We start from the raw sequence: 12,178 nt of genomic DNA on the forward strand, positions 1-12,178 counted from the left end.
CTTTTAATAAGGGGATGCAGTGCAAAGTCAAGTGCTTTGCAGAAACAATTTTACCACTGATGCTTTCATCAGTCTGGTCATAGTCTTGATAAAACAGTCATATTTTCCACAGAGAGCCCACTTTTTCACAGGGCAATCTACTTTCATTGACACATATTTAGCTGCTAAAGTTTCTTCCATTTACTCTTACCATTAAAATTGACTGTCATCCCAAATTGACTTTTATCATTAGAATTGCACAGATGCCACTGCAGGCTTGAATTTAGAGTCTCCTAAGTCCCCTGTTATCCTTTTAAAACAGCAGAAAGCACATTCTTATAATCCTCCCGTAGTACTGATTCAACCACGGCCAGATAGTATTCTCACCTTACAGCCCTACTCAGGGAGTCTGCCTTGCTTATAATCACTTGCTCTTGATGCCAAAAGCTGTCCACTACTGTAACACCAGTGGTCTGATATTTACAGGACAGTGATGGGTTCCAGACTGCATTACCTACTGAGCTTTCAGAACACAGAGTTTTCTAGGGGAACTGCAGTGGAAACCTGTTCACTAATTTCACATCCTGATACGTTTACCATAATAACCTGACCTGCTTTCTAGGACTAGAAGACTAAAGCAAATTAGTTGTAGCCTCCTAAAAGGACTAGCATACATGGTGCCTTTCAAACAAAACTGGATGCAGTAGGCAAGACTCTTCATCCATGGCAGGAATCCTGCTTAGAAGGTGTAGCAGGCCTCTTGCAGGTATCATAGCAGCAGATTCTGGAGATGAAATGCCACCATAGTTAGTTTTCATTAAAATGACATCATGCTGATTCCACCAAAGAGAAATACAAATTACTGCATCCCGGAGGAAACCTATGCATTTGCACCTATGTCCTGTGACTTATTTTGCACAGAACTCAATTTGAAGCAAACCAAGCTGCTTAGGCATCAACGTGCCATTTATAACAGGAAAGCAAGCCACCTTCAAAAATGAACTTGTCGTAACTAGGTCACAGATACTCTGTGAAAGCAAAACCAGCTTGGAAATAGAACAAGGGTACAGAAGATATTGCATCACTGAGAAGATCCTCGTCCCCACAAAGACATCTTCCTTCCACTCGTGGCTGGAAAGTACACCTTGATCCCAAGAGTTCCCCAGAACTGCCCACATCAGGAAGTTTAGATACAGTGAAACAAGCACAAGTAGAAGATGACTTCATAGGAATTAAACAGTAGCAACTATTAATAACAATGCAGTAATTAATCATTCAAGCTTAAGGCATCAAAGCAGAGCAACTGAATCCATGGGCCTGTAGGATATCAGAAGTATGACATTGCAACGAAACAAGGAGTTCAAGGAGACACAAAAATCAGTTACAGGGAGCGAATTGTCTTCAGAATCCATAGGAAGTGTACTCAAAGCCCTCCCTGAGAAATACAGAGAGCTAGAGACAACTGCTCAGGGAGTGCAGGATGCCATAGCACAGAGCAGATGCAGCAGAAAAATTCTTCGTTCTATTACAGAAATTACAGAGAAGCTCATAGGAAAATTGGGTCTAAAGAAAGAAACTTTAGACCACCAAGAAATCTGCAAGAGGATGTTAGAAGTCTCAAGAGATGCCTGAAACAGAGTAAACCACACCTAAAAAAAAAAAAATTAAATTAACAACATGGCAAAAGACGACATGCTTGAACAGTAACGCACTGATGCATAGAAGTATTGCCAGGTATGCATCAATAAGATGCCCTCACAAATTATTGAGGCTTAAAAATTCACCTAATTTGGACATTGCAGGCAGTCTTGCTATTTGAGCTAAATGAATTCTATATCTTTAAGAGAAGGAGCGTGTGTTTCGGGGGAGGAAGGTAGAGGAACATGATAAAAGAAATACAGTGGCTCCAATGGCTAATTAAACTGGGAAGATAATGCAGAGACCTAACATCTGATCACCAAAACTAAGTTACAAGTAGAAGTAACAGTAGTTCAGGGACACTCACCTAGGCATAAGCTGTCCAAACAACTGAGAATACACAAGACAGACCAGAATTTAGACACAGCCACTAAGTTCCCATTCATAAAACAAAAAGAGCAAACAGAAAGATTACATGTATACACATGTGGAAGTCATTACACAATCCCATTTCAACAGATCGTAGCAGGGGAAAATGTTTTATATATATATATAACATATAAAATATATATATATATATATATAAAACTGTGCATCCTCTTGGAAAGCTGTTAAAAAAATAGAACAAGTTTTCACATTCAGATGAGAATGAGAAAGTGATTAAATCTATAGTTATTGTGGGTGAAAGCACTGGCCAATGAATGGAAACTTTCACAGTTCCTTCATGAACTTTGCTTAGGTAATAATGAGGAACTGGAATAGCTGAGGCTACCCAGCAGGCAGGTGGAATCAGCAAAGAAAAAAAGTACATAGAAGCCTGCATGGCTGATACAACATCTATATACAAGCAGCACTTCCTTGTAGAGCACTAGCAAAGTAACTGGTTCAACCCGAAGACAGCAACTGAAGAGACAACGGCGCAAAAACCTCACATGGAAAAAAATTCTTAAGGAAGGTGTGGAAGAAAGCTTGCAGGAGAGGAATTGATAAATTTGTCATTTCTGCTACAGTGACTAGACTGGAATAGTCCTAAAAGGCAGTGCAAATGGTGCTAGACAGGATAAGAGCAGGAAGGGATAGGTTAGGCCTAGAGAGACAAGGAAAGACAGATAGAACTGAACAAGTTTCCTGGCAGCGGAGGGAATTCTGCTCAAATCCAAAGAAACACCTGGATACTGGGGCAGTGGGATAACAAGGGACACCCCAAGTTGCATTTCACGGGCCTGGGCACACTTGGTGACCCAGCCAAATTCAAACACATCTGCAGGGAAGATGCAATCAGGAAGCTCTGACAGGCTGTTGTCTCTGGTCTGTAGCATCTCATTGTATTTTCATAAGATACCCAGAATAAGGTACCATGAGAAGCCTTCTGCCTTTGAAGGGAAACACTTGAAAAAGCTGCATGTGACTAGCAAGAAGGCAAATGTGGGTAATTACAGTTAACAGCATTATAACACCTTCATTTCTAGCTTGTGGGATACATGGGTTTGATGGCCCAGGGAAGGCTGTCAGAAAAAAAAAAGGGGGAAAGAAAAAGAAAAGAAAGAAAAAAACCACCTTGCAGGGACCTGTGCCAGGAATAAGGGGTTGCTAACAGCTAAGACAGTGAAGGTAACGAAGAGACAGGCCACAGGACAGCAGGCTTCTGCAGGGAGACAACTGTCTAGATGTACACTTACACACCTTGTGTTTGCAGCTCTTCACAGTAAGGAGAAAGACAGAAATGAGTTTTATCCTTACTCTCCTGCAAACACTTGTTTGCAAATGAATGGCAAAATTAATACTCAGTTCTTCAGGTCTAAGGTCTGACTATGAATTGGGGCTAATAAAGCCTAGATAAGAACCAAGGCACAGAACAGAACGGTAGTAATTATGAGTCTGTTTGCCACAAGGACCAGGGTTCAGCAGAAGTGAAAGGGGCAAATCTGCTTTGACAGCAAAGCTAGTGTTAAGCTTACTGTTTTCTTTATTCTCTGTGCTCCTACATAAAGGTCTTCTATATCCAAGTGTGCATAAATGCATTTCTTCAAAACATCCCAGCCACTTACCACAAAAAATGAGTTACAGCAACAACCACAGAACCACTCTTCAAACATTAATCTGCTATGACCATTCTGCACAAAATGCACTGCTACCTTGATAACCATCTAGCACCTAGTTTAAACACTGTCAAGTGGAAAATGCATCGTAACTCAAATGTTACAGGAATACCCATCTACACAAAACACATACCAGGAAATCCATTTTTGCACCACATGCTGCTGTAATACTGCAATATTGAATTTAACAGTTTCAGGTAAAATATCTGTGAACAATTTGGTTTTCAGAGGAACTGAGAGTTTCAAAGCAATCACTGGTAAACTTCTTAGATAACTACTACTTTTTTTTTTTTTTTCTTGCTACCTATGGAAGAAAGGCAGAAATACCTCTATTGTTTCTTTGTTTGTAAACCACTTAAGCCACAGAGATATCCATCTCCATTATACATGTACATACGCACATGCAGAGTTTATGTAACAGAGCAGTTCAAGCGCACAGTCACCTCTTCAGAATGAATTTCAGTTCTCGAATGAGCGAGCCCTGGGTGATGACATGACTGAACCAGAACTAAGGGACAGATACAATGCTGTTAAACTTAAATAATAATAAATAAAAGTATATACTGCTGGAAGCATAAGCTCCTGCTGTAAGTCAGCAGATATTCTTCAAACATTGCTTACACTTGCAGTTACGTGCTATTTGACTTTTGCTGAGGAATTGCATGCGGACACAAAAAGCCCTGCTGGGGAAGGCACACACAAGCTCTGCTACTACTTTAAATCTCTTGCCATCACCACAAAAAACATTGTCACTGCCTCTACAGCCCCCCCTCTCCCCTCCCCAGCACTCCCATACCATGCAGTCAGCCATGCGATCAGTCCTGGGTCACAGAACCACAGCCACTTCAGGCTATTGTAGAGCGGGCCTACCCCTCTGCCCCCCCCCACTTATTTTTTTAAACTAGTGGTCTATATCATTTCCTAAAAGAGATGGAAAACCAAATACTGAAATCAAACATGTGCTCTTTTCCCAAGCCTGCAGAGAAAGTCACCATCACCAGCAAGGAACGCTGACAGCCCCACTTCCCCCAAATGGGGAAATCACAGCCACCACAAGTGCTGACTTTTAACTATTTCACCAACAAGCATGTTGCTAGAAATAGTTTGCTTTCAGGGTACTAATTCTCATGTCCAGATATTACACCCCCTCCACCATTCCAGTAACCTTTGCAGCTGTCAGAGTTTTTGCTTCCCTCCAGTTTCTGGAACCTGGAGCGTAAGAGTAATATAACAGATGGATGGTTTAACAGATTCAAGTACTAATTTGATATCCAGTGGATATCCAAGCTCCGGCACAGGAAGCTGCTTGCCACAGATTCCTGCAAGGTTGTCCCAAGGGAGCACATGCTTGCCCTTTTCATATTCTTCCTGAAGTACAGCAGTTATCCATGTCAAAGGCAGGATACAAGGTCCAAATGGAAGAACACGGGATGCCTGGAGATACAGGTGCTGCCCAGAACCTCCCATGGCACCTCTCATTCAGGCACACTAAGATTCACACTCTAGCATTATATTTGTTATCCTTCAGAAAAGGATACCCAGAGGGTACCAGCAGGCCCAGGTGACTTGCCTGCAGGCCACTGTCGCATGGCTCACAGATGAGGAGCAAGCAAAGGAAGCCCACTTAAAAGGCTGTAAGCAAGACACACCACAATTCCCACCAGCCCAGGGAAGTAGAAAAAACAGAGAAGTACATAAGCAAGGGTTCTGCCTTGTTTTTCAGTTGATAAACACCATTTTGGCACAGGACGGTCCATAGGGTTTGGGATGTGAGTGTTCTTTAGGGTGAGAGTTTTTTTTTTTTTTTTTTTTTTTTTTTAAGTGTAGAAAAGGGAAAGCAGCCTCCGAACGCATAAAGCATTTCTTAACGTCAAGACTTTGAGAAGCACCGCTATACGGTACACAGTGCCTGACAGAAAGCCCAAGACACATGCAGGACTTGAGGGACTTCTGAAACAGGCTTCAAAGGCTCAACATGGAAGAGAGCGAGGAAAAAAAAAAAATTGCCTGCTAACTGTTCTGTAAGAGCCCCGAGCCACGCTCAGAAGGCCGGAGCGGTCAGTAACACGCCGCTTGGACACCCCTGGTCTGAGGGATTACCTAGGGCGGCGAAAGGACCGAAGCCATCGGATTTTTTTTTTTTTTTTTTTTTTTTTTGGGGGGGGGGGGGGGGGTGAGGGAGGATGGAGAGGCAGAGCGCCCCGTGCCGCTCCCCGAGCACCGAAAGGCCTATCGCGACGCGCCCGGGCCGCCGCCACAGCCCGGGGCGCTGCCTGCGGGCCGCGACACCGCCCGCCTCGGCGGGCGACAGCATCTCCTCGGACACCCCAGGCGAACAGGGACACGGGTGAAGAACTAAATAAGGCGCAGGAGCCCCCTGCGAGCCGCTGCTCCCGAGCCGCCCCCGCGGGCCGCCCAGAGGGGACGGGGACGGGGGTCGCGGCGGCCCTGCGAGGGCGGCGACGCCGCGCCACGGGCGCGGAGCGCCGCGCGCAGCCCCCCCGCCCCCGCCCCGGCCCCGGCCCGCGCTGACCTGCCCAGCGGTCGCTTCATCCCCGCGGCGGTGGCGGCGGCGGCAGCGGGGGGCAGGCGCAGGCTGTGCCTCAGGCTGCAGCCCTTGTCGGGCGGCGCCGGCGCGGCGGCGCCGGCGCCGGCGCGCTCATGCTCCACGGTGACGGACTCGTTGCGCTTCCTCATGCCGGGGCGAGCGGAGCCGCAGACGGCGAGAGCGGAGCGGAGCCGCGCGCGCACACCCGCCGCTGCCGCCGCCACCGCCACCGCCCGCCCCGCGCCCCGCCCCCGCCGGCCGGCACCCACCGGAAAGGGCTCCGGACAAAACAAAGCCACCGCTTGCCCGCACTCAAGATGGACGCCACCCTTCTCCCCCGCCTCCGTGCCTTGACATAGCGCGCCGCGGCGCCATATTTATAACGGGCAAAAGCGCCAGCCGCCATTTTGTTGGCTACCTGAGGGGAGGCCTGGAAGGCGCAGCAGCGGTGGAGAGGGGGATGCGCGGCCGGCGCACGCAGGCTCCGGCCTCCGGGTTTTCCTTGGGCAGGGTGACACGAGTGGGCAACCCTGCGGGCTTTGGGGGCTGCGGAGAGCCCTCGTTTCTCCTGGCGCTGCTGTGGCCACACGCAAGGAGAAGCGTAGCCCAGCCCTGGCTGGACCCTGGCGGCACAGGCCGGGGGAGTCGTGCGATTCCCAGGGAATCTGGGATGGATACTCCTTAGTGTTATTAAAAACGAAAAAAAAAAAGATGACTCGAAATGTTGTGTTGGAAGCTCAACAGAGTGCAGGAAGCACTTGGAAGTGGGTGTCTGCTTGCTGCTGGGGGGGGGGAAAGGGGGTGAAGCTGGCGCTGTTTAACAGCCTCTGCGTGAAGAAATGCAGAAACAGGGCTGGTTCTGCAAGGCTGATGGGGCAGCTGCAATCCAAGGAGCGCTAGGTGGTTTGCACATCCATGGATGGGCCCTGGGACTTTGCCAGGACTGGAGCACATGCTCAAGCATGGGGAAACATGCAGGTATGCTACAAGGATGCAGAGACAAAGCTAGCGGGAACTGTGCCTGTCAAAGCCGGCAGTGAGGAAGGGGGTGAAGTGCTGAGCTGACACATACAATCATAGTCTGGGTCCCTGAACAGCCTGAGGTGATCACCTTCCACTGTATTTTGTCCTTCAAACCTCTCCCTGAAGCAGAAAGCAACCTTTTCAAAGTTTAGGATATGGTTCCGCCTGCCCTTTTGCTCTATAGCCTTTTGGGAAGGTTACAAAAACATTTCAGAAAATACATCCTCATCTGTTTGCCTCCACAGGCACACACTAGCAAGGCTTATGTTTCTGTACAGCTTCCTTAGCAGAGAGAGAATTCTGCACTGGAAACAAGTGGAGGGAAATGGGGCAGAATAAATAGAAATGGGGCAGAATAAATAAAACATTGGTTCCAATTTGGCAAAGGCTGGAGATTTCCATATCCATACCACTAGGGAACAAGACAGCACTGCACTAGAGAAAGCAGCTGTGGTCGTGCACTGTGTCTCCTGCTGCTGCTGTCACATGTAGAACATCAAATTGATCTACCAGGGTATCTCCTGTGTTCTTCAAAAGTAAAAAAGTGGAGAAATTATTAAAAAACATGTATTTCTTTCTTCAGATAGTAGTGATCTCAGCTCTCCTGCATCTATTTCTTCTCTATCTTGCTATACTTGATGCAACATGGAGATTCAAAATAAATGTAGCATTATGAATTAATTCCAGGAGCAAAGAAAAGACGGTGGACCAAAAAGGAAAGTGCTGTTGTTAAAATACGGTCCTTGACTATCTCAGCAATTATGGAGAGCTGGCAGAAGGCACAGTCTGGCATGCCATGAAGGGTGTACTCCTACCATCTGCACGCACCAAATCCGTTACCTGAACAATGCAAAGCAGCCTGGGGAATGTGCTGCCACAGGTTTTCGTAACAGCTAGTAACCCAGTGTGGTTATGCAAAGAGAACGAGTACAGGAAGAACGGGAAAGTCCAGTCAGAGTAAAAGCTGGGAAAGGAAATGAGATTCCTTAGCTCAAGGCATAAATGAAGATTATGGTAGAGCAAAAGTGGAAACTGTCCCTGTGGGCAAGGATACCTTCTTTAGGGTTTCTGCACATCTGAAATGATCTGGAAGTGTCCTTGCCCATAGCCTGATGAACTGCAACAGTGAGAGTCTCCTTCCCACCATGTATTCTCCACAGGCATCTGCACCTGAACAGACTTGCCTTGCCTAGAGATGAGGAAGGTGGAAAGCAGAGGACAGAAGCTGAGCACCGATCCTAAGTAAAAAGTTATCAAGGTAAACTTGGGAGATGTGTTTGGTTATGGATGAAGCTCTAACAGTTCTCCATGAAAGACAGAACCAAGAGAAGGAAACATTGAAGGAACCTCAAAGAGCTAGGAGTCAGTCCTGGTAAGAAAACCATTGGGAGGTAAGACTCAGGAGACCACAGCGGTATTCAGAGCAATCAAAAAAGGCAAAGAGAGCAATCACCTCTGAGGAGGTGCTTGAAAAGGGGGCAAAAGCCAACAAGGGTGCACTGAGGGCAAAGCAGAGAGAGACTGTGCACCCTGCTGATGAAGGTGGGAAATGCAGAGACCTGCTGGGAAGACAGATACCCACAGCCTTGTATTCCTCAAACTGCTCCTCTCTGACAGGACAAGGCAGGAAAACAGATGCTACAAGCAAATAATGACTTTTTTTCCTACATATCAATCACGATAGAAATTCTTTAGCTCAAGTTGGTTAAGCATGTTTGTGCTTGATGGACAGTGCCAGGCTGTCCCGTGGGTTGAGCGCTCCTTCAGCTCTGCCTTTGCAGCATAGCACCCAGCTCCCATTGCAAGTCCCTGAGAAACAACCCCCAGCACCATCACCACCTCTGTCATTGGAATCTTAGACACTTCAGGAATTGCTATGCCTCCAGCAGGCACCAACAGATCCTCTCTGGGCACTCCCAAAAAGATGTGCTAGGCACAACTGACTTCTACAAACTGAGTTGTAAGGTACCAAAGTCAGATCGTGGTTTAGATTTGTTCAGTTGCCGCCTTGGAATACTTCAAAGAGATTTGCTTCAGTTTCTGTAGCCTCATCCAGTCCTTGTATTGGGGGTGAGCTCTTTGCGGAGTGTTTCTGATTCTTCATTGCAAAGACATAACACTGACTGTGCTGACAAATGATCCTTGTGAGGAGATGAGAGGAAAACTGCAGTGAGAACATAGCTCTCTCCTGAGCTAGTGTTCCCAAACTATGCTACTGTCCATACAAACCCAAACCCAGACTAAACATCCAATAACCCTGAGTCTCTGGTATGGAGTATCTAGGGATCACAGTAGTTCCCCAGGCTGACAGGTACAGACAGAAAGCAGTAGCAGATACAGTCAGATACTTCACACTAGCTGGAGAGAGCTAATAAACAGAAAAGTTGTGCACCCAAGCACAGAACAGAGGAGTCCTCTTTTCCAAACAGTCCCCTTCACAGGAGTCCTTGGGGGAGCTCAATGCAACTGGGGATGTCCTAGCACAATTGACATCCACCTCTCAGAGTTAATAAGGCTGGCAGAGGAATCAAGACTCACCTGGCTGTCCCCAAGTTTCACTGCGTAGAGGAAACTGTGGAGAGCTAAGACTGAGGTAGCTGTGGAGCCATCCTTCCACACTGACTTCCTGAAGGCAGCAAAATCAGGGTTACTGAGGGTAAAACTAGCCCTGAAAAAGTTAATCACACAGTGCTCCAGACAGCTCCAGAGGAGTCACTTGCTGATATTCTCCTGGCCACTACCTAGTTTCCCTAGTGAACAGTAAATACAGAGGTGGATGAAGACATAGGAGTTACACAAAGTCTCTACATGTGGTGGTACTCCAGTCTGCTACACAGGGGGATGCCTCTCCAGCAATGCTGGTTCATTTATTCACTCTCCTGATACCCGCTGGGCTGTAGTTCACCGATTTCTGAGAGCCTTGGGGTGAAATGAGAAATACTTTTTAAATTACAGATGCCAAACTAGATCCTTTCTAACACAGGGGCCAACTCAAACATCGGTCTTTTCTGGAACTAGCTTGGAGAGACTGAAGTCTATATTATATTTGACCAGGTTTCCCTGGGTTTGGAGGTAGAGTTGAATGAATATCAATCCTAGACATGCATGAGGTCTCATCTGATGTTGCATCTCTCAGTATCAAGGGATAAAAGTTGACATATGTCCCACCCGTGCTCTCCTCTTAGCTTTAAGAGCATTTCTTAGACAGGTTTGGGGGCAAATTCTGTGCTGCTCCACTGTGGCCATCCGCATCAGCAAAGAAGGAGATATGGGTGCTCTGAGGTAGCAAACATTAACATAGACAGGCTAGGAAAGGCTGTTATCCAGAAGGGAAGACTAAATACATAGGTTTCCCTAATACCCTCTTCTGAATCAGAGGGGAGGAAACACTGCCCTCCCTGTCCTCCCACAAAGGGCCACAAGACTCGGTGCCCAAACATTTAAGTATTTATAAGAGAATGCACTAAAAAAAATTTGCATAACTTTCCCATCCTTGGAAGCTAAGGACAGAAAAGCATTCCCGAACCACAGCTTTGCGTAAGAGCGGTCAAACATTTCACCCTAAGGGCACTGCAATTTGGAGCCTCTTCAGTAGAGCCAAGAGCTCTTTACAGACACAACACATACTCCAGTTGTGCTACAGACAAGAGAGCCTGAGCCTGCCATAAACAAAGCCCTTGGAACAATGTTAATTTGAAAAGTATATAACTTGACAGAGTTCCTATAAAAATAGCATTATATGACTTGCTGAGAGATTTACACTTTCCAGATGAGAGTTTGGTGCCTGGTGATTTCTCGTTTCCAAATATCCATGTACTCCATTGCTACACTTGGGATTTTCTCCGCTGATTTTCCAGGTGAAAGGGCCAATTAGCTAGAATTAAGCTGAGCACCTCTAAGTCTCTATGCTTAAGCTCAGCGAGTACCCGGAGGTACTGGTCCGCCAGGATCCTTGTGAAGTCCATGATTCTAATTCCTCGAAGCAAAGCGTTACCTTTGAGACTGGCACCTATGTGCAAACCAGTCAACAGACTTGCTCAGGGACATGATCTGCAGTGTTACACAGGAAATAGCTGCCTCTTCGTGGGCACCTTTAGATTACTTGTTTACTATTCAGTCTGGCTTTGTACACTTTCTTACTTAGAGCCCCCCCCCCCAAAGCACATGTATTGAGCAGCGTGGTCTTCAGTTCTCTGCCTCTGTCTAGAATCAGGCTTGTTCAGTGAAAATTGCAGCTAGAGCATTTTTTCTTCAGCGATTTTGACTGAAAGTAGCGAGATGCTTAGAGCAAAACAGCAGGTATCTCAATGCACTGATGTTACTAACAATAATCTATTCAGTTCTGTCATAAAAAGTTACTTCCAGGAATGACATATCATTGCTCCTCTTAATAACCTACAATAATGAACAAACTTAATGTTTCAGTAACGTGCCATCCGGCTGGCCCCTGATAGGCAATGCACTCTGATTAGGAATCTCCTTCCATTTTCAGGACTTCCTCTGCTGTTCATTGGGCAGAAAGCAATATCCATCCACATAGAAAGAAGAAGTGAAATGGGATGGAGGGGGAGTTTATTGCTGCCAGGCACCTAAATCCATTCTCCAAAGCAGGGGAAATATCTCCCAGGGTTTGAGTTCACTGGCTGGGTCCAAATAAGAATTCATTAAAAATAAACTTGAAGCACAGTGATCAAAGGGAAAGTATTCATCCATTTTGCAGGCTACTTTTTTTTCACTTTTGACTTTTAGAAAAATCACACCGTTAACACTTCGTATATTTTTTTTCTTTTTTTTTGGCATAATTCACAGGTCACAGCCGCTCATGTTTGCACAGGCATGTGCATTTGCAAGAAATCAGGTCTGAAGAGAACGAATGAGGATACTGACTTTT

At 46.3% G+C, this 12,178-nt stretch overlaps 1 protein-coding gene across 2 annotated transcripts in view; it reads right to left on the reverse strand.

Moving 5' to 3' along the window:
* Positions 1 to 6,477, reverse strand: part of ABHD12 (abhydrolase domain containing 12, lysophospholipase) — a 40,389-nt gene extending 33,912 nt beyond the window's left edge. For both annotated transcript variants that reach the window (XM_062571364.1, XM_062571366.1), the window contains exon 1: positions 6,250 to 6,477. In XM_062571364.1, coding sequence (XP_062427348.1) covers positions 6,250 to 6,413 — 164 coding nt within the window. In that variant the 5' untranslated portion in view covers positions 6,414 to 6,477. The remainder of the gene's footprint in view (positions 1 to 6,249) is intronic.
* Positions 6,478 to 12,178: the final 5,701 nt, after the last annotated feature.

Source organism: Rhea pennata, chromosome 3, assembly GCF_028389875.1.
Source record: "Rhea pennata isolate bPtePen1 chromosome 3, bPtePen1.pri, whole genome shotgun sequence".
NCBI lineage: Eukaryota > Metazoa > Chordata > Aves > Rheiformes > Rheidae > Rhea > Rhea pennata.